This window comes from Paramisgurnus dabryanus, chromosome 1 (genome assembly GCF_030506205.2).
Source record: "Paramisgurnus dabryanus chromosome 1, PD_genome_1.1, whole genome shotgun sequence".
NCBI lineage: Eukaryota > Metazoa > Chordata > Actinopteri > Cypriniformes > Cobitidae > Paramisgurnus > Paramisgurnus dabryanus.
The window spans coordinates 64036537-64064500 of NC_133337.1; the positions used below are offsets into that span (position 1 = coordinate 64036537).

A 27964-nucleotide genomic window follows, 5' to 3' on the forward strand; every position below is an offset into this window, starting at 1 on the left:
ACATCAGTGCTTTAGGTGCAAACTCAGACCAGGAAATACACAATCTCAGTCTGCCTTATACAAAAGTGTAAGCGCACACAAGCTTAAATTTATTTATGCTCTGATATGCTTGTGCCATAATTATTTGCAATGCACACCTAGTCCAAATTTTTTGCCACTTTGTTTGACAACTCCAATTTACTTCATACAACAAAAAAGTGTCATTTGTCTAGGCAGTTACTGTGTTACTCTGTAAGTCTCTGGAGGAATCGAACCACACATGACTATTTGTCTAACGCTGCTTTGGAAAATTCACATCAAGAGATCAAGATCTCCGGATTCACATCAAATGATAATTGCACTTATGTGACACGTTGTAAGCCAAACTAGGCTAAAGGTATCAGGAAAGGTTCTCACTGCAAATGAGGCTATGAATATAATTGTAATCATGCTTTTTATTGGGGAATAGATCCTGTAAGCCACAAATACTGTCCAGAGATTTAAATGAGAGGGAACAAATCTTACTAGCACAGGAGGTTTATGATGCTTTCAAAACACTGCACATTACTGGCTTAATCAATAGCAGGAGTTTGGGGGCGGACTACCTGTTTGTCTGACCAGTGGTAGACGGGAGTGTTTGGAAAACCATGACTCATTTGAAATGTTGCAGATGGCAAACATAGCATCTTAAAAAGCAGACAATTGTGTACATGACTGCAGTCAGGAGAGGAATCAAGTGGTTTTTAAGTGGTGAGTTGGCAACTTGGCAATCTGCGAAATCAAAGCATCCCCCAAAAGATCTGCCTATTCAGTCCACTTAAAATCATATATTTTAGAAATATAACAATAATCAAATATGTCATATAGACATCCCATTGTTTCGAAATGTTCAATATGTAAACATTTTTCACAAACAATATGATATCACAAGAATAAAGTCTTACTTTTTAGAAGGGAACAGGTTATTTTAAACAATGAGTATTAAGCTGTATTGTCAATTTCCATCATGCTTTTATTTTGTATAGTAGAGGGAAAGCACCTGTCTAAATGTGCCATCTGGTATGGTACATTTCTGTCACATCAGCCTTTTGGCATATGTCAGAATGACATCAGAACATAGCTGTGTCCCATTTAGAAGGCTTCATGCTCCAGAGGTCGTACTTGTCAGCTGCATACGTCATAGAGGCTATTTCAATTCACAAAAACAAATTGGATATACTCCGAATACACCCTTTGAATTGATTTCTTTCACAGAATATTTAAGAGTGCATAAGCTATTCGTTGGTACAGATAACCCGCAAGTCTTTGTGTCACATTTAACAAATATAATTTATTTAAAAACACGTCAACAGCTACTGTATGTAATCAAAGGCATAGTGTTCAAATGTAATTAATAGTACGTAAGATAAAAAAAATTCAGTAATTTTTAACCATCAAGCAACAGCAGCTTGTTGGCGAGGTTTTTAATTGTTTTGAGGCAAAATCCTCAGTCAGGTGCCTAGTAGTCATGACGAAGAAGTCTGTCTGAATCGTGAAATCCTTTCTGTTCACTGATCGATCACTAAAAATCCCACAATGTACCACAAAAAACAGGAAGCATTGATGCTCACTATGTTCCCTTTCCAGAAATGAAGTCGGATCGTGTCAAGCAGTGATGTGAATAATACTGGCACGAAACAAACTGCACTAAGCTAATTCAACGTGACAAAATTTCAAAAAGACACACATTATTGATCAACTATACACACATTACATTGTAATACTGTGGAGGAGGGAAAGAAGAGACTAGACAAATGCATTTATCACTGCATCATTTTTTATCAAATATTTAAAATAAATGTTTAAATGTTGTGTCATTGTTTCATTGTTAACTTGATACGTATATCACTAAGGGGCGGTTTCCTGGACAGGGTTTAGATTAATCCAGGACTAGGCCTTAGATATATTCGAACATTTAAAGGTGACAAATCATGCTTTTTCCTTGATTAGGTGCTATAATTGGATAACCAGTGCATCAACAAAGAAAATGTCAAAAACAACAACTCAGTAGCTTAGTTTTGATAACCATTCTCTGCAAGCATATGGTTTGCTTGCAAATTTGGCTCCCACTGTGATGTCAGAAGGGGATAATACCGCCTCATAAACTGCACTATCCAACCACGGCACTGCCATTAAGTGCAGAGATCAGCTCATTTGCATTTAAAAGGACACACCCAAAATGGCACATTTTTGCACACCTACAAAGTGGCAACTTTAACATTTCATAATAAATAATCTATATGGTATTTTGAGCTAAAACTTCACATACGTACTCTGGGGACACAAAAGATTTATTTCACATGTTAAAATGTGAAATGTCCCCTTTAATTAGTTTTACAAACATATCTTACAAAAATAAATTCTGGTGTGCATCTTGAGACAAAACAATGGCACTGATATATGTTAAGATATGTCAGTACAAGGCTCACACATGCATCTTAGTTTAGGACTAGGATAAGCTCTGTCCGGGAAACCACCCATATATTTAAATGCAATGATTACTTACATAAAAAAATGAAGAGCTGTCAAAGACAAGTTATAACATTAGGAGTTATCACAGTTGATGCATTATTTAATCTGACCTGAAAATGCTTCAATTTTTACCTACTGGTCAGAATAAAATAATACATATTTATTTAAATATGGGACATTCAACAACAAGCATTATTTTTAAGTACAATTTGATTCTTGTTAAAGATTAATGGGTATGAAGTGTCATCAATAACGGCTAGCAGTGAACTATTACAGCATATATTTTACACATTTCAAACAAGTACAAATATATTAAGAGGTAAATGTGATGCATTACAGTTTTATCTTTTTTGCAGAACAAAGAAATTTTATACAGGATTGAGAGTGAGTAAATGATGACAAAAATGTTATTATCTCCTTAAGTTGTCAAGTAGTTTACTGCAAGATTGGTAAAGCTCACAGTTGCATAAGGTAAAGACAGTTTTTAAAAAACGGATTTTCTTATATGTATTTTATGTATATTCTTGTTTATTTTATTTTTTTTATTCTTTTAACACTTAACTTTACGCATTATCATAGTCATTTCAATAATTTGCAATTTCAATAATTGGGAGCATCAGTCATGGCAAAAGCTACAACTAACCCCTGCAAAAAAAACGTGGGTGTAAATAATTCAGTTATTCTGTAACGTCACAAGAATCAATCGCTTCTGCTTCTGTTTTCTTTTTAAGTAACATTCAATCGTTTGTATACAACATAATAATGACATCATATTCTTACATATGAATTGAGTCCCAAATGTAAAATAAAAAAGACTATATAACTATGTTCACCTTTTTAATTATGTACGCGTCACGCGCGTGCTCTATTTTTATTACTGAAATTAATACTCCATCTAGTGGCCTATACCGCTAACTGCAGAGCAGCGATGTAGACGTCTGTGCGTCCTTGGTACGCATTCTCCAGCACTACGTGACCCGCTTGAAATAACCTTACCTTCAAATAAATCGTATACTTTTATCACTTTGAGATTATCGTCGTCCTCAAACCAAGAATTGTCTCCGTTAAATGAAAAGGCAGTCGTTTAAAAACCTTTCGTTGAACTGGTTAATGCTGAGATCATGATGAGGTCAGTATAGAGGAGGGGACGGGGTGCAGACGAGCTCGCCATCCGTGCATCTTCTTAACAGCGACCGATATTGACAGCCTCGTCCACCCGCTCTTAAATAGGTGGAGCATGACATTTTCAGTTCGCCGGTATCTAATGCATCATCTCTGAATGCGGTTGTGTACACATTTATGGCGTAAAGGGAGGCGTCCTGTGGGATGGAGCAGAGTTTCAGGCAGTCCGCGATGGCTATGGGTGCACAGTCCAAGAAAGGCTTGACCAGGAGCATCGCCGTGGAGAGAAAAAACCTCATCACGGTGTGCAGGTGAGCGAAGCTTAAAGATGCCATGCGTGTATTGTGTTAATATACTTGGTATATTTGATTAAAACATAGTTGTATAAACCTTTATTTGATCAGAGTCAATGTATTTCCTGTTCATGATTTCATTATTTGCTGTCTCGGTTTAAGATTTTACGATATACCAGGTCTAGCACGAATGGCGGTATATAAAGTTCAATAGTATAACGAATTTTAAACAAATGTGTTTATTCTTTTTTTTTTATAATAAGCTCGTTGATACAAGGATATAAAATTATAACAGGACGTTCCACGGTTTGTGTGATGTATTTCTGTTACCCGGATGATGTCGTTGCTATGACGACAACCTTCCTCCAGCAAGGGCAGCATGGGTGGCGGGTACCTCAGGGAATCTGCATATGTCAGGGATGCGCTGAGAGGATACGGTTTTTATTATGGCAGCTTTAATAAATTACGATCAAAATCTTTACTGAAGGCTTCTTCTATCCAGCCATTGGCTGTCAGGCCATATACTCTGCTCTATTGTTCTGTTGTGGAGTGTTGGCTTGGCCTGCTGCTGAAAGGGTCATTGTTGTGGACAGAACAATTGCTGAAGTCACTGCTTGCTTTGTCATTGTCAGAAATAGATTCATGTAATCTGAAACATTAAAAAAACTAATCATCAAATCCTCAGTCTAGGTTTGTGTACTTCTTGGTGTAGGCTACCTTTTCTCACTTAGCATCAATTTTACCCGTGGCCGTGGGTTAGATTACCTTGTTTCATACATTGTTCTTTACCCTGAGTTGTACAGTTTGTGTGCAGTGTGTATCAGTTTGAGGCTGAGACAGCCCAGGGTGTGCTACCATAATGTGAAAAGTATAAATAAATGTAATTTATCATAGCTGAAGCTCATCAAAAACGAAACTAAGCTAATGTTATTGTGTAAAATGTGCACTATATAATGTATACGATCTTAACTACAGATTGGCTGCCAAACCTCCCTTCACATAGCATTGATCCACTAATTAAGCCACTAGCCAGACCATTAAACAAAAGAAACTGGAAATTAAGTTTCGCCCAGACGCGTAACTGCGACAATGGCCCTGTCCCAAATGGCACACTTTGGACTTATGGGACTTCCTCAGGTTCCACACTTTGATGACATCATGTAGTGCAGACCTTAGGGACCCATGACGCGAGTCCAAGGCTGCGTCCGAAACCGCATACTGTATAGTAGGTACTGAAAAAGATGAAGTACCTACTTACTTGGCGTTAAAACAGTAGGTACTGTATAGTATGAATCCTGGTAGTATGAATGAGATTCGGACGCACTACATCCGTCATGTTGCTACATCACGTGACATACGTAGTCATCACGTCATGTCATTTCAGCGCGAAAACAGCCGCGTGCCTCTTCTTCTTCTTTGGATAACTCCTCGTCCGGGGCATCATGGGATAGTGAAGCGTCCATCGTATGCACACTGCAAAATCTAACCGGAAGTAGTAGGTCATCCGGGTACTTTTCGCATACTGTTTTTCGAATACTATGTATTCGGACATACTACTCGCCTCGCCTACTGCTTTTCGCGTACTATATAGTATGTAGTAGGCGGTTTCGGACGCAGCACAAAAAGTCGCATCGGAGTCGTCTTTTGAGACAGACTCGAGCGTCACACTGGAAATAGGAAAAAGTGCGCGAAGCCTGCTGCAGTGAGGGCTTTGCCGAAGACCACATCAAGGGTGCAAAGGGGGCGCTGATAAGTATACTTCGAAGCGTAAAAATGACAGATGGGACACCTTACAGACTCGTAGACTAAGCCAGTTTTTTTCAACCTTTATTCTACCACTTCACGGTTTTGATAAGTAAAAAAATCATATGGCACACCACTATCCATATAAACATTAACAGAACTGCACAAACCTGTATTGCAATGCTTAAATGACTTGTTAAATTGGAATATTATATTGTATTTAATGTAGCCACAGTGGTTGGGAAACACTAGACTAAGCGACCATGTGCAATTTAAGGCCATGAGACTGAAAGTTCACATAAAGTGCGCCATTTGGGACAGGGCCAATGATGAAACCATCTATATATTATTTTGTTTAACATGTTTGTTTTTTACACTACAGTATATTCATTAGTGATATTTTATACAGTTAAAGACCTTAAAAGTGCGTACATCTTTAATAAACGTACGATAATGATTAGCAATAAATTAGCTTGTATAACCTACAGATGATATGTTTGTATGGCAGGTTTTCTGTGAAGACACTCCTGGAGAAATACACTGCAGAGCCCATCGATGACTCGTCTGAGGAGTTCATTAACTTTGCTGCTATTCTGGAACACATCCTCAGTCACCGCTTTAAAGGTAAAGAAAGTACATTAAAATTAAAAGACATGCATTTACTACCTAACCATGTAAAGGATGTTATACTTAAGGCAATACGTAGAAATGGATATTAAATAATCTCTCACTCCTCATCTACATCTTTGGCAGGTTCTGGAAGCTGGTTCGATGGTCAGCGCAGTTTTTGGGACTTTATTCGCCTTGCCTGCAGTAAAGTGCCCAATAATTGCATAAGCAGCATTGAGAACATGGAGAACATCAACTCCTCACGAGCAAAGGTGAGTACTTAAATTGTATAATAGATGCACTTTACAGTATGGGCACTTAGGTAGCGTGCACACCAAAACGTTTATGTTTTCAATTGTTTTCAATAAAAGCGCTGCACTGCTAAGCCAAGAGTTGAAAAAAATTTCTTTTCACTTTGGAAACTTTGAAATGCTCAGCTTGTCAATGCCACTTCTCACATGGCCGTCCCATCACAGTGGAGGAGGGTTGGGACAAATATCACAACAACCAACTGGCACATCGTACAATGATTGATAAACAAAGCAGAAGTATAATAGCAACCAAAGAGCTCTGCTGAAAAAAGCTGGCAAGTGAATACATATAACTACATATACCGAAAGGGATAGTTCAACCAAAAATTAAAATCCTGTTATCATTTCACTCTCATGATGTTACAAACCTGTATTAATTTCTTTGTTCTAATGAACTCGAAGGAAGATATTTTGAGGAATGTTTGTAATTAAACCGTTCATGAGCCCAATTCACTTTCATAGTAGGGGAGAACTGGGCCGAAGTAACATGGGACTAAAGTAACAAAGCGATTTTCTCCGAGCCCTAATAACATTTGCATCCCAAACTATGGCAGCATCTTAGACTTAGGCACACAACCCCTGACAGACCTGACAAATATTGCATTATTTACTCACGGTTTTCCGCGTGTAGATCCAGAAAGGTGTTTTCTTATAACACGCTGTGTTTCTCGTTATGTGTTACAATACTGATCATTCTATAGGTTATTTAGTGCTGTAACACATCCTGAAGTTTGACTTCTCAGAGTTTTCAAAATAAAAGTAAATCAGGTTTGAATGTGAGGAGATCCTGTCGGGACGAAAGTAACACTTGTTACTTTTGTCTCGCTGCTAATACTGTTGTATATGTTGAAAATTTATATTATCCTCATTTGATTTCATTTCAATTTCATAGTGTTCATACTGTTGAAAAAAATATTCTCAACAATTTAACTTTTTGTACTGTTGGGTTGCTTTTGAAACATTTGATCAAACTGAAATTTAAAATAAAAATTTAATTTCATAATTTTTTACAAAAATAAATGACAAAATATGTTTGCAGTTACATATTAACAAGGTCATAGTCATTTATATTTAATACAAACAAGTATATCACAAAAAACTATCTTGTTTTGTTGTGTTACTTTTACCTGAGGGTGGGGTCGAAAGTAACAATTCACTACTTATGTTCAAAGTGAATTTATACTGAAGTCGTTTTACATTTGTTCAAAATTCCTCCTAGGATTGATAGACCACACTTGCGAGTTACTGACCGCAGCAAAAATATATCTGTCTAAAACATTATCTTTTCAAATTAAGTTTTTCTGAAAATGGTACTTTAGCACCCGCTCTCCCCTATTCTTTTTCCTGCTTTAGAATTGAATGGGGCTTATGAACCTTTTGGTTACAAACATTCTTCAAAATATCTTCCTTTGTGTTCCCAGAACAAAGAAATGTATACAGGTTTGTAACAACATGTAAGTGATGACCGAAATTTCATATTTTTATACTTATTTACCATTGTATATACAGCATCAAAGTAAAGTACCATCGTATTAACAATCTGATACCAATCTGATGACACAATAATTTTGTATCAGGAACTGTTTTAATAATTAACTGTATTTACGATATAAGGCTATGTTTGCATCACAATGATGTAGAAAAAAACTTTGTGGGAGAAGTGTTAATAAACTCTGTATCTTGCGCAGCACAAACACAGACAGTCCTGTAGCCCACAATTGTTGTTTTGGTTATACATGCGCGTGCCTACAGACTTAATTAACACATGCACGACGTCACCGTTATCACAGATTCATATTTCTGTCATTTAAACAGAGATGACAAGGAATTGTTTTCGAACATTTAAAACCTGTCTTTAAAAGTTTCCATTTGCAGGACCCCCAAAAGGCCAAACTGCATAAAGACTATCCCAGTTGTATTTGAAAACATTGTGTTAACAGCTCCTAAGTCACTGTAAGGCCTCTTGCAAATCCTTTCTTAATAATGAATGAAATGTTACCAAAGTTTTAATGAGTATTCATAAAGAACAGTATGTTGTTTCCTTCAAAGGATCTGTATAAATACATTAAATCTGTAAAATATTTTTTTTCTGCAAAATATGCATTAAAAATCCATATTGGTTTACAGAAATTATAAATAGACAAGATTTATATGTGTAATTGCATTAGTTTCTTTATGTCTGCAGGGCAGAGCATGGCTACGGGTTGCACTTATGGAGAAACGTCTGTCCGAATACATCGGCACTGCTTTACGAGACAGCCGTACCACCAGGTCAGATTAAAAGAGATATACCTTAATAACAAAAATTTTATAAATAGTATCTCACCCCTAACACACTCCACAATTTCTACAGTCCTGTCAATGAGCATGTCATTGAGCCATTTAAAAAAATGGTGAATATTAATAAATGGATCTGTGTGTGCTTGTATAAAGGAGATTTTATGATGAAGGTGCCATCATGTTGCGAGAGGAAGCCACTGTTCTGACCGGGATGCTCATTGGACTTGGAGCGATTGATTTTAGGTGAGAGAGACTGGAAAACTTTTTTTGGGATCATCATAGATGACAGACACTTTGGGCCCTATCATACACCTGGCTCAATGTGGCACAAGGTGCGACACAAGTGTTTTTTGTTTCAGCCTGACAAAGTTATCTTTTTCACATCCAGCGCCACGTTATTTATAGCAATTGCATTTGCGCGCACATGGTCTGAAAACGAGGTGTGTTGAGAAGCTTTGTTGGCATGTTGCTACTTTTTTGTTATTTAAAGAGCACGTTAGTAATATGCGCCTGTAAATGAGACAAAGACGTAATGCTTAATACACACACATGGACGCGCAGCAGCACACAAAAAAATTTAATATGAAAAATGAAAGGATTAAAATGTAAAAGATTATTATTGTGTCTCTTGAACATAAATGATGCAGATAACAGGACTTCAGAAGCCGTAAAGAGCTGCTTCACCTGTATTTTTTTGCTTTTAAAAAGTGCAAATATTGCACTAATAATGGTTTATTGGACTTTACACCCAAAACACACCAATTACTCATTAAGTGAATAGGAACAACCCTTTTAGACTGTGCGCCAGGTGTACAAACCATTTTTCCCGTTGTTAAACTAGCAAAAGTGAATGTGGACCTAACCCTAACGCCTTAAGTGCACTTGCACCACGCGCTTTAGACCATTCACTCAGATCGATAAAATAGGGCCATTTGTGTTAAAACATCTTCTATGACTATCCTTTTTACAATAAGACTTTATACACAAATAATATTTTTATCACAAATTTTTAGTAATAAATGTAATGAATATAGGTTTGTGTTTTTGTATACAGTACATCAAAAATGTGGATGTTGTATAATGTTTGTTGTTTTCGTATTTTTTGTCAGTTTTTGTTTGAAAGGGGAGGCATTGGATGGGAAGTCTGAGGCTGTTATTGACTACACTCCTTATCTGAAATTCACACAAAGGTGAAAACCTACATTTCTTACAACCCAGTTTTATACAGAAAATGAATGCCTGTTTACAAATAGGACGTTGTTTCTACGGTATTCTGAAGTATTCTGTATCATAATTAGTGGTCAACAAATATGATAACAAATAGTATTATATACAGTTTGGCACTGTATTTAAGATCTATACTAAAGTCCTAAAATTAAAGAATGTTTATTTGAAACCTATTTAGTAAAAATTCAGTCTGTGTGGTTTTTGATGCGCTATGATATGTGCTGTTGTGTTAAGATACTATGGTGTGTGTTTTAGTTATGATTACCTCAGTGATGATGAAGATGGGCAGAGTGTGGATAGCAGTAACAGCGATGAGAGTGTTGAGCATCCATACATCCCTCTAGTCACCGATGAGGAGAGCTGGAGAAATAAGTGCCGCAAGATGGAGCAGAGGTTCAAGATCGTAAATGCACAAAAGGTTACTAAATGGCCAAACTACTTTGAAATTGTAATTAGTCAAGCTACAATATAAATACTATATAACTAATTAAAATATCTAGGTTACTGTATAAATTAATAAAAAATTGGTTATACTCAGGGTTGAAAATGGCAGATATTCACTGTGGGACTCTAGTTTGGGGGGGGGGGGGGTAATTTTAGATGACTTCGTGGATGAGTTTACAATGACTCATAAATAATACATAAAACATAAATACATAAAAATTGTAATTTTATATGTCCCGCTGTTTTTTAGTATTTAATTTACACACCAACTTTTTACAGTGTAACAATAAATTCATCCTCAGGTTGTATTGTAGATATTAAGTTAATTAATATTTTAAATAAGAGGAAAATCTGAAAAAAAAAAACATGATACATTAGTCATACAGTGCTACTGTGACTGTGAAGTGTAATGTGACAAGCTTGATGATGCATTGTAAAATAATAGTTGCAATATAAAACTCATAATGGGGAGTAATTTTTAAATGCTATTTAGATGTTTAAATATAATTCCTTTTAACAATGTTTTTTTTACTCTGTTCCCCTTAAAAATTCACTCCCTAGACTCTGTCCCCCTGCATTTCCCACATTTCCAGCCCTGATTACACTAGAATGTACAAATAAAATATTTATCAAAACACAGAAAACACCGTTATACTAATCATATTCATGAACAGCAGAATATGACTGAAGATTTTGAAGATTTAAAAATAATTATTATAGTAAAGATTTTGTATTATAGTAAAAATCTTGTTAGTAAAAATGCAAAAAAAGTTTTTAAAAATTTCGCAATTTTATTTGTAGTAATACACTACAAAAATACCCCCCCAAAAAAAATTAGTTAGACTTCTTAGTGTTATTTAATATAGAGAGAACTTTGCTTTAAAGCTACATATGCAGTAGATTTACAAAAAACTGCAATGCATTGTTTTTTCGTGTTACCCTGCCTTTGTTGAAAAAACAATCAAACTAATAGTTAAAAATGTAGTAGCATCGCTACTTTTTATGAATTATTCCCCAAAGTTTCTACACACAACAGTATAACAGGGCGTACACACCAACACAACAATTCAACAATTTGCGCAAGTAGATTACATACAAAGTCCATGCAAAGTCGTGAATAGATGCGAACTTGCACGGGGCGATGCAAATTACGCAAAGTGGCCAACGTGATTGGCATGAAAACGTGCTATTCGACTCAAACGCGTCTTCAAGCAAGTTCAAAAATATTCAACTCATGCAAAAATTAGCATGGCACAAAGTTAAATCCTGCAAGTAATCTCCTGCGAGAAATGCGATGCTTCATGCTTGGTGTGTACGCAGCATAAGATATGCAGTTGTGGGTAACACAAAAAGTCAAATGCATTATGTGTGTTATATTAATTCTGTGTTTAGGGGTATCTTGAAGAGCTAGTGAGATTGCGTGAATCTCAGTTGAAAAACATGGAGTCCGAGAATAAGAGACTAACAGCTGGAATAGACGAACTTAAGATCCAGAGCCAGAAAGAGAAGAGAGAACTGGAGCACATTGTGCTAGAGCTACAGGAACAACTGTGAGATCAACACACACACGCACACACACACACACACACACACACACACGCACGCACGCACGCACGCACGCACACACACACACACACACACACACACACACACATGTTGACATATGTCGTTTAAAGGGAAAATTCCATAGATGTAAACCACATATACCAACTCCCCCCCCCCACACACACAGCTTGCATTATTGACTCACAAATATGTTTGTGCTTCTTACTCTATCCCAGGACAAGTCTGATTCCTGGTGAATCTCATCCACTGTCTAAGGATTTGTCAATCCCTCTTGTTAACCAATGGCCAACACACCAAGACTACAACAACCAGGAGGATAGAAAACTGTACACCAGGTGATGAAAGTCTCTTTTGTCTAAGCAAACAGTTTACATAAAAATACCACCAATTCAAGTGATTTAAAAAAAATTACTGTGTGTAACAAAAGATTGCGTTGCTTAAGATACAAAATCTTAAGCACTCAATCTGACAAAAACTGAATGACAGAAGCTTGGCCTTATACTGTGGTTCTGTTTTGGTATTGTAGGGGCAGTTTTCCTAGCCCTGGGCCACATATCAATCTAATGTCAGATTCACAGGTTCAGAGGGTTGAAGGTAAACAGAATGGACAAGCCTGGTGTACAACAGGTATGCATTTAAAAAGTCTGTACAGTGTCTTTATGTCACCACTAGGTCAAATTCCACTGGGAAAATCTAGCTACAAAATTCTTTCATTCTTTCCCCGCTAGCATTTTTTTTAAACGTTTCCAGCCAGCTACAGCATTTTTTTTTATTATTTTCACAAAAGTTTAATGCCTTCCAGAACATTTTCTGGGCGAGATAACTCGTCAATGAGTTAACAAGCTGTATTAATTGTATTTATGTAAATGTAAATGTCTTTTTTGTACGTCTTGTGCGGTAGACTCTCTGTCCAAGACAAATTTCTCCCAAAGGAGACAAATAAAGAAACTAAACTAAAAACAAACAAAAAAAAAACTTTATACACATGCAGATTGTTTGTTGTTAATAATTGCTGTTGTATTTACGTTGTGATGTCATGGTGCACATTTAATCTGCACCCGATTCTGTGTTGCGTTGTCTTGCTGTTAAAGACTGACAATAGTGTGAGCTAGTCAGTCATCTGAGTCTGAACCAAATCATGATCGACATGAGTGAATTACATGATAACTGAACCAGAGGAGGCATCCCAGTCACTCAGTACCGCACGCAAGTCTTTGTTCACAACAAGGACATATTAAATGAATAACTACATGTATCTTTATACATTAAAATACACAAAAAACATTACCTGTTTTCTCTAGCTTGATCAAATCATGCTCATTATTTCACACTTTTAGCTTTATTAAAGCCTAATGAGTTTTTGTAACAAGTCTACTTCATTGTCTTATAACACATTAGACGCACATCTTTGCCACGTACTGGCGTATTCATGTACAATCAGTGAACGAATTAGTGAACAAATCTAAACATATAATTTTGCTGAACGAACTAAAAATAAAAGATTCAGTTCGATGAATCAAAATTCCCACCTCTAATTTACTGACTGACCTAATGAATCCTTTCAGAAAAAAAGTCAAAGTTTAAAGTGGTCAAACTTGTTTGAAACATGTTAAAAATGCTATTTTAGTTTGCAATTATAATACCTCTCTCTCTTTCTTTGTCTCTCTCTCTCCCTCTCGTTTTTGGATTTACAGGAAAAGATTACACTCCCTCCATGTTAGGTCTGTGTGGTTCCCTGGCCTCTTTACCCAGCTGCAAGTCCCTGCCCAGCCTGAGGTCCACAGAGTGCCTGGTGAATATCAGCGCTGAGCCCAGTCCAGCTCTAACACCCAGCTAGGGTTCACCAAATGAGACCGATATAACAAGCGTAGAGAAGTTGCTCTGTCAGCCAAGGCATTCAAAGATATAATGGCTCAACTATAGTCTGTGCAGGATCTCACTCTTTTATTTTAGTGTCTCATATTGCTTTGTTTTAATGTAGTCTTGGCTATATGTTAATGCTTTTACACAGCCAAACTATTCCTTAGCGCCGTTCTTTTTTAACAGGCATTACAATTCTGTTGAGATTTTTTTTAAATGCCTGTCTATCTTTGAATGTCTTTGCTGTGACATGTCTTGTGAATATTCTGCTAGTTAAGGCACTGTGGACTATGCACTGGCTGACAAGAGACCTCCCTGAGTTAACACTATGACTGTATGTTCATGTCTCATAGCCCATCACAGCTTCACATGTTCTGTTACCCTTTAAAATCTGTATAGGAATGCACACTTGCAAAACACAAACAGACTCATACAGACATTTACACAGTAGAAATAATCATGAATGGTGTTTGAAAGTGAACTATATTTAAGTTACAAATTAGTGTTTTCTTGTGATCTTCATATAATAAATCTTTGCTAAATTATTTTAATTCTCAACCATACATACAAGAACTGGTAACAAGGATATTTACAGTTTACTGTATAGTTACAGTGGTAGATAAAAGAAAGCCATTTCTTGAATAGCTGCCTTATTTCTTTGTCCTGCCCATCAAAACACCTTTGAATATCAGATCGCTTTTTACACGACGGCAACTTTGCTAAAATAATGACAGCGGCCATTGCTGCCAACTTGACACCATACAAACTCAATGACACCATGCAAAAGGCTATGCTTTAATGGACCAGTATATGTAACCTCTTCCATACTGTTGTATTGTACGGTATGTTTTGACATTTTTTTGATAATCTGTTGTTGTTGCATCATTACAATATGTTCAACAGCAGATTTGAAACATCAAGTTTATTTGTATCTTTATTATTTAAAAACTGAGCTAAGCAATGTTTCTGCTTCATTGTCAGTGCAATTGAAAGTCTGTTTGAGAATGCGTGTGTGTCGTGTTAGATAACCTTTATGAATTAGAATTTTTGTTAATTACATCATTCATTATTTAATTGTTTCAAAGCCATTGGAATCTATGCTGTTTGTCACTTACAATCGCAATAAAACTGCCTTTTTGTCCTAACTTTTCTGTTGAGTCGTAGTTGCCTGACTGCTCTATTTTTCCATATTTTTCCTTAACTAAGTTGCATTAGACAGACACCCTCTAATTGTATGTTCTTAGTTGTAGACTAAACACTAACCAAAAAATATGTGAAAAGTATTTTACTGTGTTAAGGCTCAAGCACTGAAAGTTTATTGTTTCTCCTTTTAAATGTCTTTAAATGTGTTTGGGGCCCTTAAAGGAAAAGACCACAGTTTTTCAATATTTTACTATGTTCTTACCTCAAACTTAGACAAATTAATACATACCTATCTTTATTCAATGCGTGCACTTAATTTTTGTACAGCGCGTCGTGAATGGGTTAGCATTTAGCCTAGCCCCATTAATTCCTTGGAATCCAAACAGGGAAAAATTAGAAGCCACCAAACACTTCCATGTTTTCCCTATTTTAAGATGCGGTGATTTTATAACCGTATAAAAATGAGAACTATATTGTATGTTGGAAGAGCACTTAGTTTGCAGCACTTTGACCTTGGAGCACAGTAACATCATCACTCCTGACTACTCCCCCTATTGCTAAAACTTCTGTTAATATAACTGTGCCTGAGGTCGAAGTGCTGCAAACTAAGTGCTCTTCCGCCATACAATATAGTTTTTTATACAATACAATAAAAAACTGCATGAACTTTAAAATACTCACCCTAGGGGATTTAGGTGATTGTCCCCAAACTTGGTCAATATTATGACAATGTAGCTTGTTGATATCTTAATCTTATGTTGCCATGGAGAGGCAATACATTTATGGTAAAATCTGGAAAACAGAATGTGTCTAATATTTTCTGCATCCATCCACTGAGGGATTTCCATCAAATTTGAGCTTTATGTTTGGTCATAGGGTCTGATCCCATAGTTTCCTGAGTTTCAATTTCAGCTGTCACAGTAAAAGCTTGGCTGATACATAGAAGACACTCAATAAATGAAGCAATGGGGCTTGCTTGAATAAAAAACAGTAACAGTTACGTTTCTCAAAGCTCTAAAAAAAGAGCACTGATAGTGCATGACTGCTGACATTGCATCCTATTCAAAAACATGTCAGCGGTTCTGCGCAACGTTGCTTCGAAGGCAAGGATCGCAGCACCTCCAAGCGGCAAAGCTGCACTGCCTCCAGCCCATCGACTTAAGGTTGGCCTGCTAAATTGCTTTCTTCCAGTCCTGTGCTCCACCATCAGAGCAATCAGAGCCTTGTGCAGACACCCAACGTGTGGGAGGAAGGAGTAAAAACACGATCGAACCAGCCAGGAGTCGAACCTAGAATCTTCTGATCCGTAGTCAGAAGCGTTATCCATTGCGCCACTGGTCCAGCCGCCAAGCTTCACCTCTACCAAAATGGGAAGTCGGGTGGTCCCCCACATGCCTGTGCCCTGGCATCTTTGAAATGACGCTCCCTCGGAAGAAATCGCAAAACACAGCATGGAGGGGCTCCAATAAGAGCAATATAGTGTCAGAAGTGGGATTCGAACCCACGCCTCCAGAGGAGACTTCGACAGGAACGCAGCGCCTAATGCTGGGTAAACACCAAACGATAATCAGGCTGATTTTGGGCCGATTTCCCCCCTTCAGACGATCCTAGCTGTGTCTCGATTATCCTGATGGTTCTACAGATTATCTTATCAGATTTTCCCTTGGTGTGAGGTGTGTTAAGAGTGTCCGAACCCGTTCAGAAGAACGTCGGAGCCGCCCCGATCTCGAATCGTAAATATTAAACAGGTTAATTCTTATTTATATCTTCATAACCGCCTTGAAATGGTGACGAATGTGGATTTTTCGAAATGAGGAAGAATGTACCCGAAGCCCTTCATCTGCCAAAAGCACACGCAACCAGTCTCCATTTGCCCTGTAACGGATGCTGTCAAAGTGGTTTTGCATTCAAAGATCCTTCCCCCTTTCCTCATACTGTATTAGAAGCGCCGTCTTTGTACTTTTCACCAGCGTTTTATGGTTCACAGTCGCCTTCTAAAGTAGACAACTGTTAACCATATGGCGACGACATCCTTAGAAGAACCGGTGGTATTGTGTCTCGAGCGCACAAGGCAAACAAGAGATTCTTCAAGAGGTGAGTGCGAGGTACAGTTTACAGCCACAGGCTGTAGGAATCCTGGGCATGACATAGCCCCTCTGTGTCTCCTGAAAGTTTTTTTCTGTACGTGGAAAATTTAAGAACGAGAATGTCCTCAGTGTGGGTAGCCAGAGTGCAAGAAGCCCAGTCGTGCTCCCCTCGCTGGTGGCGCACAAAATGCTACCCAACCAGACACAAGAGGGCATCCAGGCGCGTCAATGTGGCCGTGCCTCGTTGGCGCAGTTAGGCAGTGCGTCAGTCTCATAATCTGAAGGTCGTGAGTTCGAGCCTCACACGGGGCAGAGTGACTTTTTGTAGACAAGTTTGAGACGTTAGCCCCATTTCCCTTCTGCACAGTGTGCCGGGCATCCACGGTCTGAGTCCCAGTGTGCCCTCCCTGGTGGTCTAGTGGTTAGGATTCGGCGCTCTCACCGCCGCGGCCCGGGTTCGATTCCCGGTCAGGGAACGTGTTTTTGACGTCCGCTTGCCTTTTCACTGGTTTCTGCGCAACGTTGCTTCGAAGGCAAGGATCGCAGCACCTCCAAGTGGCAAAGCTGCACTGCCTCCAGCCCATCGACTTAAGGTTGGCCTGCTAAATTGCTTTCTTCCAGTCCTGTGCTCCACCATCAGAGCAATCAGAGCCTTGTGCAGACACCCAACGTGTGGGAGGAAGGAGTAAAAACACGATCGAACCAGCCAGGAGTCGAACCTAGAATCTTCTAATCCGTAGTCAGACGCGTTATCCATTGCGCCACTGGTCCAGACGCCAAGGTTCACCTCTACCAAAATGGGAAGTCGAGTGGTCCCCCGCATGCCTGTCTCCTGGCATCTTTGAAATGACGCTCCCTCGGAAGAAATCGCAAAACACAGCATGGAGGGGCTCCAATAAGAGCAATATAGTGTCAGAAGTGGGATTCGAACCCACGCCTCCAGAAGAGACTGCGACAGGAACGCAGCGCCTAATGCTGGGTACACACCAAAAGATAATCGGGCTGATTTTGGGCTGATTTCCCCCCTTCCGACGATCCTAGCTGTGTCTCGATTATCCTGATGGTTCTACAGATTATCTTATCAGATTTTCCCTTGGTGTGAGGTGTGTTAAGAGTGTCCGAACCCGTTCAGAAGAACGTCAGAGCCGCCCCGATCGCGAATCGTAAATATTAAACAGGTAAATTCTTATTTATTTCTTCATAACCGCCTTGAAATGTTGACGAATGTGGATTTTTCGAAATGAGGAAGAATGTACCCGAAGCCCTTCATCTGCCAAAAGCACACGCAACCAGTCTCCATTTGCCCTGTAACGGATGCTGTCAAAGTGGTTTTGCATTCAAAGATCCTTCCCCCTTTCCTCATACTGTATTAGAAGCGCCGTCTTTGTACTTTTCACCAGCGTTTTATGGTTCACAGTCGCCTTCTAAAGTAGACAACTGTTAACCATACGGCGGCGACATCCTTAGAAGAACCGGTGGTATTGTGTCTCGGGCGCACAAGGCAAACAAGAGATTCTTCAAGAGGTGAGTGCGAAGTACAGTTTACAGCCACAGGCTATAGGAATCCTGGGCATGACATAGCCCCTCTGTGTCTCCTGAAAGTTTTTTTCTGTACGTGGAAAATTTAAGAACGAGAATGTCCTCAGTGTGGGTAGCCAGAGTGCAAGAAGCCCAGTCATGCTCCCCTCGCTGGTGGCGCACAAAATGCTACGCAACCAGACACAAGAGGGCATCCAGGCGCATCAATGTGGCCGTGCCTCGTTGGCGCAGTTTGGCAGCGCGTCAGTCTCATAATCTGAAGGTCGTGAGTTCGAGCCTCACAAGGGGCAGAGTGACTTTTTGTCGACAAGTTTGAGACGTTAGCCCCATTTCCCTTCTGCACAGTGTGCCGGGCATCCACGGTCTGAGTCCCAGTGTGCCCTCCCTGGTGGTCTAGTGGTTAGGATTCGGCGCTCTCACCGCAGCGGCCCGGGTTCGATTCCCGGTCAGGGAACGTGCTTTTGACGTCCGCTTGCCTTTTCACCGGGTCCTACGCAACGTTGCTTCGAAGGCAAGGATCGCAGCACCTCCAAGTGGCAAAGCTGCACTGCCTCCAGCCCATCGACTTAAGGTTGGCCTGCTAAATTGCTTTCTTCCAGTCCTGTGCTCCACCATCAGAGCAATCAGAGCCTTGTGCAGACACCCAACGTGTGGGAGGAAGGAGTAAAAACACGATCGAACCAGCCAGGAGTCGAACCTAGAATCTTCTGATCCGTAGTCAGACGCGTTATCCATTGCGCCACTGGTCCAGCCGCCAAGCTTCACCTCTACCAAAATGGGAAGTCGGGTGGTCCCCCGCATGCCTGTCTCCTGGCATCTTTGAAATGACGCTCCCTCGGAAGAAATCGCAAAACACAGCATGGAGGGGCTCCAATAAGAGCAATATAGTGTCAGAAGTGGGATTCGAACCCACGCCTCCAGAAGAGACTGCGACAGGAACGCAGCGCCTAATGCTGGGTACACACCAAAAGATAATCGAGCTGATTTTGGGCCGATTTCCCCCCTTCCGACGATCCTAGCTGTGTCTCGATTATCCTGATGGTTCTACAGATTATCTTATCAGATTTTCCCTTGGTGTGAAGTGTGTTAAGAGTGTCCGAACCCGTTCAGAAGAACGTCGGAGCCGCCCCGATCGCGAATCGTAAATATTAAACAGGTAAATTCTTATTTATTTCTTCATAACCGCCTTGAAATGGTGACGAATGTGGATTTTTCGAAATGAGGAAGAATGTACCCGAAGCCCTTCATCTGCCAAAAGCACACGCAACCAGTCTCCATTTGCCCTGTAACGGATGCTGTCAAAGTGGTTTTGCATTCAAAGATCCTTCCCCCTTTCCTCATACTGTATTAGAAGCGCCGTCTTTGTACTTTTCACCAGCGTTTTATGGTTCACAGTCGCCTTCTAAAGTAGACAACTGTTAACCATACGGCGGCGACATCCTTAGAAGAACCGGTGGTAGGGCTGCACGATCACAGGAAAAATGATGATCACGATTGTTTTGCTCAAACTTTTGATCACGATTAAAAATACGATCATTCTTTTAGTGAAGAACTTCTATTTACTTCAGTATTTTATTACACTTTACAGCCATGTATATAATATTATAAACATTTTATAGGCCTATATTATAAAATATTTTATTGTTTCGTAATATCCACAGCTCACATTCTCTTAGATCTTTTTAAAACATTTAAAATAATTCCGCAAAATTCCGCATAGATTTTGCAAAAGAAATCCGCAGAAATAACAAAAATAACTCCTTACACAGATTCCTTACAGCTGTACGACTATTGCAGCAATTAAAGCAGTTCAGTTTTAACTGGCAAAATTATAAAATATCTTTTATTTATTTTAGAACCTTTTTTGTTTGTTAAATTAAGGTTTTTGATACTGACCAAGCGGTTAGCGGCCGACAGCTAACGTCATGTTGACGACTTGTTTGATCAAATGAGCCTCTCAAATCAACAATTCACTTGCCTACAATAACATCTATATAATATATATATTTTCAGCATATAACAATGTTAGTTTAAATGTTTATTATCAACACACTATTTTTTTTTAAAACGGAGGGGGGCTGCTTTGTTGCTCGCAGACGGCGGGGTGCAGAAAAATAATGAATCAAAACAAAACTGAATAAACATGAAACGAAATAAACATGCAGGTTGCTTTACCTTACACATTCGCTATGCATCAATTAAAATTCAAGACTTTACACCGCATTTTTTACATGACTACCGAAAGAAGTCTTTTATAGATTATGCACAGTATTTAAGGTTTTTATTCAGTTCTCCATATTCCCCGATGCACTGAAGGTCCTGCAGCTGGCGGAGACACTAAACACCGTTGCAACAGGTGCATTCTAAATGTGCGTAGTGGACTCGTGCGCTAGGTTAAACGTCTTTCTTTTACAATTTATCAATGTCTCAACGTTTCTTTTAATTAAATTATTATATATAAAGGTGGAGAAGCCTAAAAAATCCAGAGGCCTGGCCGCATATCAACTGTGATGTTAAAATTGGTCCGAAACCCGACCCAATGGGCGTAAAAAGGTTGAAATGCAGGGCTCTAGTATATATTTATATCAAATTAGAATTAAACTAAAATAAAAACAAAACATTTTTGAATAAAAATTTAAACCCCTTGCTGCTCACGGTGCGTATTGGACACATATCCTTGGCTAACTTACATGATACGCGATCCGTTATTGTTGTGTCGTGGATGGTCGGGGATTTTTTATGGTTGCGGCTTGTGTCTTCAGCTTTTGAAACTCTTGATATTTCACGTTTGGACGGAACAGGAGCACAGTTTGCACAAGACTCGTGACTTACCTGATCAACATCTCTTTCCTCAAATCCGAAATATCCAAACAAAGGAGTTGGCCTGACCCTTTTTGGGAATTAAACATACCTATTTCAGCACTTTCTTCGTGTTGCTCTGCCATTATGTTCGAATGACTGTAAATCTCGTGATGCTAACGTATTTTGCACTTGCAAAGAAACACTCCATTTACTCTGACTCCGCCCATAACAAACACTGCTTGATTCTAGACCGTGTGTTTTGTGCTTGGTCTTTGCACATTAATCGCGACGATTGTCATTAATTAATCGTGGGGCACGCATATCGTTATCATGATAAAAAATACGATTAATCGTGCAGCCCTAACCGGTGGTATTGTGTCTCGGGCGCACAAGGCAAACAAGAGATTCTTCAAGAGGTGAGTGCGAAGTACAGTTTACAGCCACAGGCTATAGGAATCCTGGGCATGACATAGCCCCTCTGTGTCTCCTGAAAGTTTTTTTCTGTACGTGGAAAATTTAAGAACGAGAATGTCCTCAGTGTGGGTAGCCAGAGTGCAAGAAGCCCAGTCATGCTCCCCTCGCTGGTGGCGCACAAAATGCTACCCAACCAGACACAAGAGGGCATCCAGGCGCATCAATGTGGCCGTGCCTCGTTGGCGCAGTTTGGCAGCGCGTCAGTCTCATAATCTGAAGGTCGTGAGTTTGAGCCTCACACGGGGCAGAGTGACTTTTTGTCGACAAGTTTGAGACGTTAGCCCCATTTCCCTTCTGCACAGTGTGCCGGGCATCCACGGTCTGAGTCCCAGTGTGCCCTCCCTGGTGGTCTAGTGGTTAGGATTCGGCGCTCTCACCGCCACGGCCCGGGTTCGATTCCCGGTCAGGGAACGTGCTTTTGACGTCCGCTTGCCTTTTCACCGGGTCCTGCGCAACGTTGCTTCGAAGGCAAGGATCGCAGCACCTCCAAGTGGCAAAGCTGCACTGCCTCCAGCCCATCGACTTAAGGTTGGCCTGCTAAATTGCTTTCTTCCAGTCCTGTGCTCCACCATCAGAGCAATCAGAGCCTTGTGCAGACACCCAACGTGTGGGAGGAAGGAGTAAAAACACGATCGAACCAGCCAGGAGTCGAACCTAGAATCTTCTGATCCGTAGTCAGACGCGTTATCCATTGCGCCACTGGTCCAGCCGCCAAGCTTCACCTCTACCAAAATGGGAAGTCGGGTGGTCCCCCGCATGCCTGTCTCCTGGCATCTTTGAAATGACGCTCCCTCGGAAGAAATCGCAAAACACAGCATGGAGGGGCTCCAATAAGAGCAATATAGTGTCAGAAGTGGGATTCGAACCCACGCCTCCAGAAGAGACTGCGACAGGAACGCAGCGCCTAATGCTGGGTACACACCAAAAGATAATCGGGCTGATTTTGGGCCGATTTCCCCCCTTCCGACGATCCTAGCTGTGTCTCGATTATCCTGATGGTTCTACAGATTATCTTATCAGATTTTCCCTTGGTGTGAGGTGTGTTAAGAGTGTCCGAACCCGTTCAGAAGAACGTCGGAGCCGCCCCGATCGCGAATCGTAAATATTAAACAGGTAAATTCTTATTTATTTCTTCATAACCGCCTTGAAATGGTGACGAATGTGGATTTTTCGAAATGAGGAAGAATGTACCCGAAGCCCTTCATCTGCCAAAAGCACACGCAACCAGTCTCCATTTGCCCTGTAACGGATGCTGTCAAAGTGGTTTTGCATTCAAAGATCCTTCCCCCTTTCCTCATACTGTATTAGAAGCGCCGTCTTTGTACTTTTCACCAGCGTTTTATGGTTCACAGTCGCCTTCTAAAGTAGACAACTGTTAACCATACGGCGGCGACATCCTTAGAAGAACCGGTGGTATTGTGTCTCGGGCGCACAAGGCAAACAAGAGATTCTTCAAGAGGTGAGTGCGAAGTACAGTTTACAGCCACAGGCTATAGGAATCCTGGGCATGACATAGCCCCTCTGTGTCTCCTGAAAGTTTTTTTCTGTACGTGGAAAATTTAAGAACGAGAATGTCCTCAGTGTGGGTAGCCAGAGTGCAAGAAGCCCAGTCATGCTCCCCTCGCTGGTGGCGCACAAAATGCTACGCAACCAGACACAAGAGGGCATCCAGGCGCGTCAATCTGGCCGTGCCTCGTTGGCGCAGTTAGGCAGCGCGTCAGTCTCATAATCTGAAGGTCGTGAGTTCGAGCCTCACACGGGGCAGAGTAACTTTTTGTAGACAAGTTTGAGACGTTAGCCCCATTTCCCTTCTGCACAGTGTGCCGGGCATCCACGGTCTGAGTCCCAGTGTGCCCTCACTGGTGGTCTAGTGGTTAGGATTCGGCGCTCTCACCGCCGCGGCCCGGGTTCGATTCCCGGTCAGGGAACGTGCTTTTGACGTCCGCTTGCCTTTTCACCGGTTTCTGCGCAACGTTGCTTCGAAGGCAAGGATCGCAGCACCTCCAAGTGGCAAAGCTGCACTGCCTCCAGCCCATCGACTTAAGGTTGGCCTGCTAAATTGCTTTCTTCCAGTCCTGTGCTCCACCATCAGAGCAATCAGAGCCTTGTGCAGACACCCAACGTGTCGGAGGAAGGAGTAAAACACGATCGAACCAGCCAGGAGTCGAACCTAGAATCTTCTGATCCGTAGTCAGACGCGTTATCCATTGCGCCACTGGTCCAGCCGCCAAGCTTTACCTCTACCAAAATGGAAAGTCGGGTGGTCCCCCGCATGCCTGTCTCCTGGCATCTTTGAAATGACGCTCCCTCGGAAGAAATCGCAAAACACAGCATGGAGGGGCTCCAATAAGAGCAATGTAGTGTCAGAAGTGGGATTCGAACCCACGCCTCCAGAAGAGACTGCGACAGGAACGCAGCGCCTAATGCTGGGTACACACCAAAAGATAATCGGGCTGATTTTGGGCCGATTTCCCCCCTTCCGACGATCCTAGCTGTGTCTCGATTATCCTGATGGTTCTACAGATTATCTTATCAGATTTCCCTTGGTGTGAGGTGTGTTAAGAGTGTCCGAATCCGTTCAGAAGAACGTCGGAGCCGCCCCGATCGCGAATCGTAAATATTAAACAGGTAAATTCTTATTTATTTCTTCATAACCGCCTTGAAATGGTGACGAATGTGGATTTTTCGAAATGAGGAAGAATGTACCCGAGACTGCGACAGGAACGAAGCGCCTAATGCTGGGTACACACCAAAAGATAATCGGGCTGATTTTGGGCCGATTTCCTCCCTTCCGACGATCCTAGCTGTGTCTCGATTATCCTGATGGTTCTACAGATTATCTTATCAGATTTTCCCTTGGTGTGAAGTGTGTTAAGAGTGTCCGAACCCGTTCAGAAGAACGTCGGAGCCGCCCCGATCGCGAATCGTAAATATTAAACAGGTAAATTCTTATTTATTTCTTCATAACCGCCTTGAAATGGTGACGAATGTGGATTTTTCGAAATGAGGAAGAATGTACCCGAAGCCCTTCATCTGCCAAAAGCACACGCAACCAGTCTCCATTTGCCCTGTAACGGATGCTGTCAAAGTGGTTTTGCATTCAAAGATCCTTCCCCCTTTCCTCATACTGTATTAGAACCGCCGTCTTTGTACTTTTCACCAGCGTTTTATGGTTCACAGTCGCCTTTAAAAGTAGACAACTGTTAACCATACGGCGGCGACATCCTTAGAAGAACCGGTGGTATTGTGTCTCGGGCGCACAAGGCAAACAAGAGATTCTTCAAGAGGTGAGTGCGAAGTACAGTTTACAGCCACAGGCTATAGGAATCCTGGGCATGACATAGCCCCTCTGTGTCTCCTGAAAGTTTTTTTCTGTACGTGGAAAATTTAAGAACGAGAATGTCCTCAGTGTGGGTAGCCAGAGTGCAAGAAGCCCAGTCGTGCTCCCCTCGCTGGTGGCGCACAAAATGCTACGCAACCAGACACAAGAGGGCATCCAGGCGCGTCAATGTGGCCGTGCCTCGTTGGCGCAGTTAGGCAGCGCGTCAGTCTCATAATCTGAAGGTCGTGAGTTCGAGCCTCACACGGGGCAGAGTAACTTTTTGTAGACAAGTTTGAGACGTTAGCCCCATTTCCCTTCTGCACAGTGTGCCGGGCATCCACGGTCTGAGTCCCAGTGTGCCCTCACTGGTGGTCTAGTGGTTAGGATTCGGCGCTCTCACCGCCGCGGCCCGGGTTCGATTCCCGGTCAGGGAACGTGCTTTTGACCTCCGCTTGCCTTTTCACCGGTTTCTGCGCAACGTTGCTTCGAAGGCAAGGATCGCAGCACCTCCAAGTGGCAAAGCTGCACTGCCTCCAGCCCATCGACTTAAGGTTGGCCCGCTAAATTGCTTTCTTCCAGTCCTGTGCTCCACCATCAGAGCAATCAGAGCCTTGTGCAGACACCCAACGTGTGGGAGGAAGGAGTAAAAACACGATCGAACCAGCCAGGAGTCGAACCTAGAATCTTCTGATCCGTAGTCAGACGCGTTATCCATTGCGCCACTGGTCCAGCCGCCAAGATTTACCTCTACCAAAATGGAAAGTCGGGTGGTCCCCCGCATGCCTGTCTCCTGGCATCTTTGAAATGACGCTCCCTCGGAAGAAATCGCAAAACACAGCATGGAGGGGCTCCAATAAGAGCAATGTAGTGTCAGAAGTGGGATTCGAACCCACGCCTCCAGAAGAGACTGCGACAGGAACACAGCGCCTAATGCTGGGTACACACCAAAATATAATCGGGCTGATTTTGGGCCGATTTCCCCCCTTCCGACGATCCTAGCTGTGTCTCGATTATCCTGATGGTTCTACAGATTATCTTATCAGATTTTCCCTTGGTGTGAGGTGTGTTAAGAGTGTCCGAACCCGTTCAGAAGAACGTCGGAGCCGCCCCGATCGCGAATCGTAAATATTAAACAGGTAAATTCTTATTTATTTCTTCATAACCGCCTTGAAATGGTGACGAATGTGGATTTTTCGAAATGAGGAAGAATGTACCCGAAGCCCTTCATCTGCCAAAAGCACACGCAACCAGTCTCCATTTGCCCTGTAACGGATGCTGTCAAAGTGGTTTTGCATTCAAAGATCCTTCCCCCTTTCCTCATACTGTATTAGAAGCGCCGTCTTTGTACTTTTCACCAGCGTTTTATGGTTCACAGTCGCCTTCTAAAGTAGACAACTGTTAACCATACGGCGGCGACATCCTTAGAAGAACCGGTGGTAGGGCTGCACGATCACAGGAAAAATGATGATCACGATTGTTTTGCTCAAACTTTTGATCACGATTAAAAATACGATCATTCTTTTAGTGAAGAACTTCTATTTACTTCAGTATTTTATTACACTTTACAGCCATGTATATAATATTATAAACATTTTATAGGCCTATATTATAAAATATTTTATTGTTTCGTAATATCCACAGCTCACATTCTCTTAGATCTTTTTAAAACATTTAAAATAATTCCGCAAAATTCCGCATAGATTTTGCAAAAGAAATCCGCAGAAATAACAAAAATAACTCCTTACACAGATTCCTTACAGCTGTACGACTATTGCAGCAATTAAAGCAGTTCAGTTTTAACTGGCAAAATTATAAAATATCTTTTATTTATTTTAGAACCTTTTTTGTTTGTTAAATTAAGGTTTTTGATACTGACCAAGCGGTTAGCGGCCGACAGCTAACGTCATGTTGACGACTTGTTTGATCAAATGAGCCTCTCAAATCAACAATTCACTTGCCTACAATAACATCTATATAATATATATATTTTCAGCATATAACAATGTTAGTTTAAATGTTTATTATCAACACACTATTTTTTTTTAAAACGGAGGGGGGCTGCTTTGTTGCTCGCAGACGGCGGGGTGCAGAAAAATAATGAATCAAAACAAAACTGAATAAACATGAAACGAAATAAACATGCAGGTTGCTTTACCTTACACATTCGCTATGCATCAATTAAAATTCAAGACTTTACACCGCATTTTTTACATGACTACCGAAAGAAGTCTTTTATAGATTATGCACAGTATTTAAGGTTTTTATTCAGTTCTCCATATTCCCCGATGCACTGAAGGTCCTGCAGCTGGCGGAGACACTAAACACCGTTGCAACAGGTGCATTCTAAATGTGCGTAGTGGACTCGTGCGCTAGGTTAAACGTCTTTCTTTTACAATTTATCAATGTCTCAACGTTTCTTTTAATTAAATTATTATATATAAAGGTGGAGAAGCCTAAAAAATCCAGAGGCCTGGCCGCATATCAACTGTGATGTTAAAATTGGTCCGAAACCCGACCCAATGGGCGTAAAAAGGTTGAAATGCAGGGCTCTAGTATATATTTATATCAAATTAGAATTAAACTAAAATAAAAACAAAACATTTTTGAATAAAAATTTAAACCCCTTGCTGCTCACGGTGCGTATTGGACACA

At 40.8% G+C, this 27964-nt stretch overlaps 1 protein-coding gene and 14 non-coding genes across 15 annotated transcripts; 9 read left to right on the plus strand and 6 right to left on the minus strand.

Annotated features, from left to right (window-relative positions):
* Positions 1–3411: 3411 nt before the first annotated feature.
* On the plus strand, positions 3412–15094 carry rundc3ab (RUN domain containing 3Ab). The gene is made up of 11 exons (XM_065253595.2): positions 3412–3923; positions 6157–6272; positions 6402–6529; positions 8754–8839; positions 9002–9091; positions 9958–10038; positions 10331–10493; positions 11912–12069; positions 12301–12420; positions 12612–12712; positions 13780–15094. The coding sequence occupies exons 1-11, from the start codon at positions 3817–3819 to the stop codon at positions 13920–13922; spliced, it is 1293 nt and encodes a 430-aa protein (XP_065109667.1). The 5' UTR covers positions 3412–3816; the 3' UTR covers positions 13923–15094.
* Positions 15095–16356: 1262 nt separating this feature from the next.
* On the minus strand, positions 16357–16429 carry trnar-acg (transfer RNA arginine (anticodon ACG)). Its single transcript has one exon. It is a non-coding gene; the product is annotated as a tRNA-Arg (tRNA).
* A 984-nt stretch (positions 16430–17413) lies between these two features.
* On the plus strand, positions 17414–17487 carry trnam-cau (transfer RNA methionine (anticodon CAU)). Its single transcript has one exon. It is a non-coding gene; the product is annotated as a tRNA-Met (tRNA).
* Positions 17488–17579: 92 nt separating this feature from the next.
* Positions 17580–17651, plus strand: trnae-cuc (transfer RNA glutamic acid (anticodon CUC)). The gene has a single exon. It is a non-coding gene; the product is annotated as a tRNA-Glu (tRNA).
* A 222-nt stretch (positions 17652–17873) lies between these two features.
* Positions 17874–17946, minus strand: trnar-acg (transfer RNA arginine (anticodon ACG)). Its single transcript has one exon. It is a non-coding gene; the product is annotated as a tRNA-Arg (tRNA).
* Positions 17947–18930: 984 nt separating this feature from the next.
* Positions 18931–19004, plus strand: trnam-cau (transfer RNA methionine (anticodon CAU)). The gene has a single exon. It is a non-coding gene; the product is annotated as a tRNA-Met (tRNA).
* A 92-nt stretch (positions 19005–19096) lies between these two features.
* Positions 19097–19168, plus strand: trnae-cuc (transfer RNA glutamic acid (anticodon CUC)). The gene has a single exon. It is a non-coding gene; the product is annotated as a tRNA-Glu (tRNA).
* Positions 19169–19390: 222 nt separating this feature from the next.
* Positions 19391–19463, minus strand: trnar-acg (transfer RNA arginine (anticodon ACG)). Its single transcript has one exon. It is a non-coding gene; the product is annotated as a tRNA-Arg (tRNA).
* Positions 19464–22163: 2700 nt separating this feature from the next.
* Positions 22164–22237, plus strand: trnam-cau (transfer RNA methionine (anticodon CAU)). Its single transcript has one exon. It is a non-coding gene; the product is annotated as a tRNA-Met (tRNA).
* A 92-nt stretch (positions 22238–22329) lies between these two features.
* trnae-cuc (transfer RNA glutamic acid (anticodon CUC)) lies at positions 22330–22401 on the plus strand. The gene has a single exon. It is a non-coding gene; the product is annotated as a tRNA-Glu (tRNA).
* Positions 22402–22623: 222 nt separating this feature from the next.
* trnar-acg (transfer RNA arginine (anticodon ACG)) lies at positions 22624–22696 on the minus strand. Its single transcript has one exon. It is a non-coding gene; the product is annotated as a tRNA-Arg (tRNA).
* Positions 22697–23680: 984 nt separating this feature from the next.
* trnam-cau (transfer RNA methionine (anticodon CAU)) lies at positions 23681–23754 on the plus strand. Its single transcript has one exon. It is a non-coding gene; the product is annotated as a tRNA-Met (tRNA).
* A 385-nt stretch (positions 23755–24139) lies between these two features.
* trnar-acg (transfer RNA arginine (anticodon ACG)) lies at positions 24140–24212 on the minus strand. The gene has a single exon. It is a non-coding gene; the product is annotated as a tRNA-Arg (tRNA).
* Positions 24213–25508: 1296 nt separating this feature from the next.
* trnam-cau (transfer RNA methionine (anticodon CAU)) lies at positions 25509–25582 on the plus strand. The gene has a single exon. It is a non-coding gene; the product is annotated as a tRNA-Met (tRNA).
* Positions 25583–25968: 386 nt separating this feature from the next.
* trnar-acg (transfer RNA arginine (anticodon ACG)) lies at positions 25969–26041 on the minus strand. Its single transcript has one exon. It is a non-coding gene; the product is annotated as a tRNA-Arg (tRNA).
* Between the last annotated feature and the right edge of the window lie 1923 nt (positions 26042–27964).

What these genes read in the sequence shown, in the direction of transcription:
- rundc3ab (XM_065253595.2), top strand. Translation starts at nt 3,817, where the DNA reads ATGGAGCAGAGTTTCAGGCAGTCCGCGATGGCTATGGGTGCACAGTCC. An exon ending in AGATCGTAAATGCACAAAAG is followed by an intron (nt 10,494 to 11,911) that starts GTTACTAAATGG and finishes TTCTGTGTTTAG; the next exon opens with GGGTATCTTGAAGAGCTAGT. An exon ending in CTAGAGCTACAGGAACAACT is followed by an intron (nt 12,070 to 12,300) that starts GTGAGATCAACA and finishes ACTCTATCCCAG; the next exon opens with GACAAGTCTGATTCCTGGTG.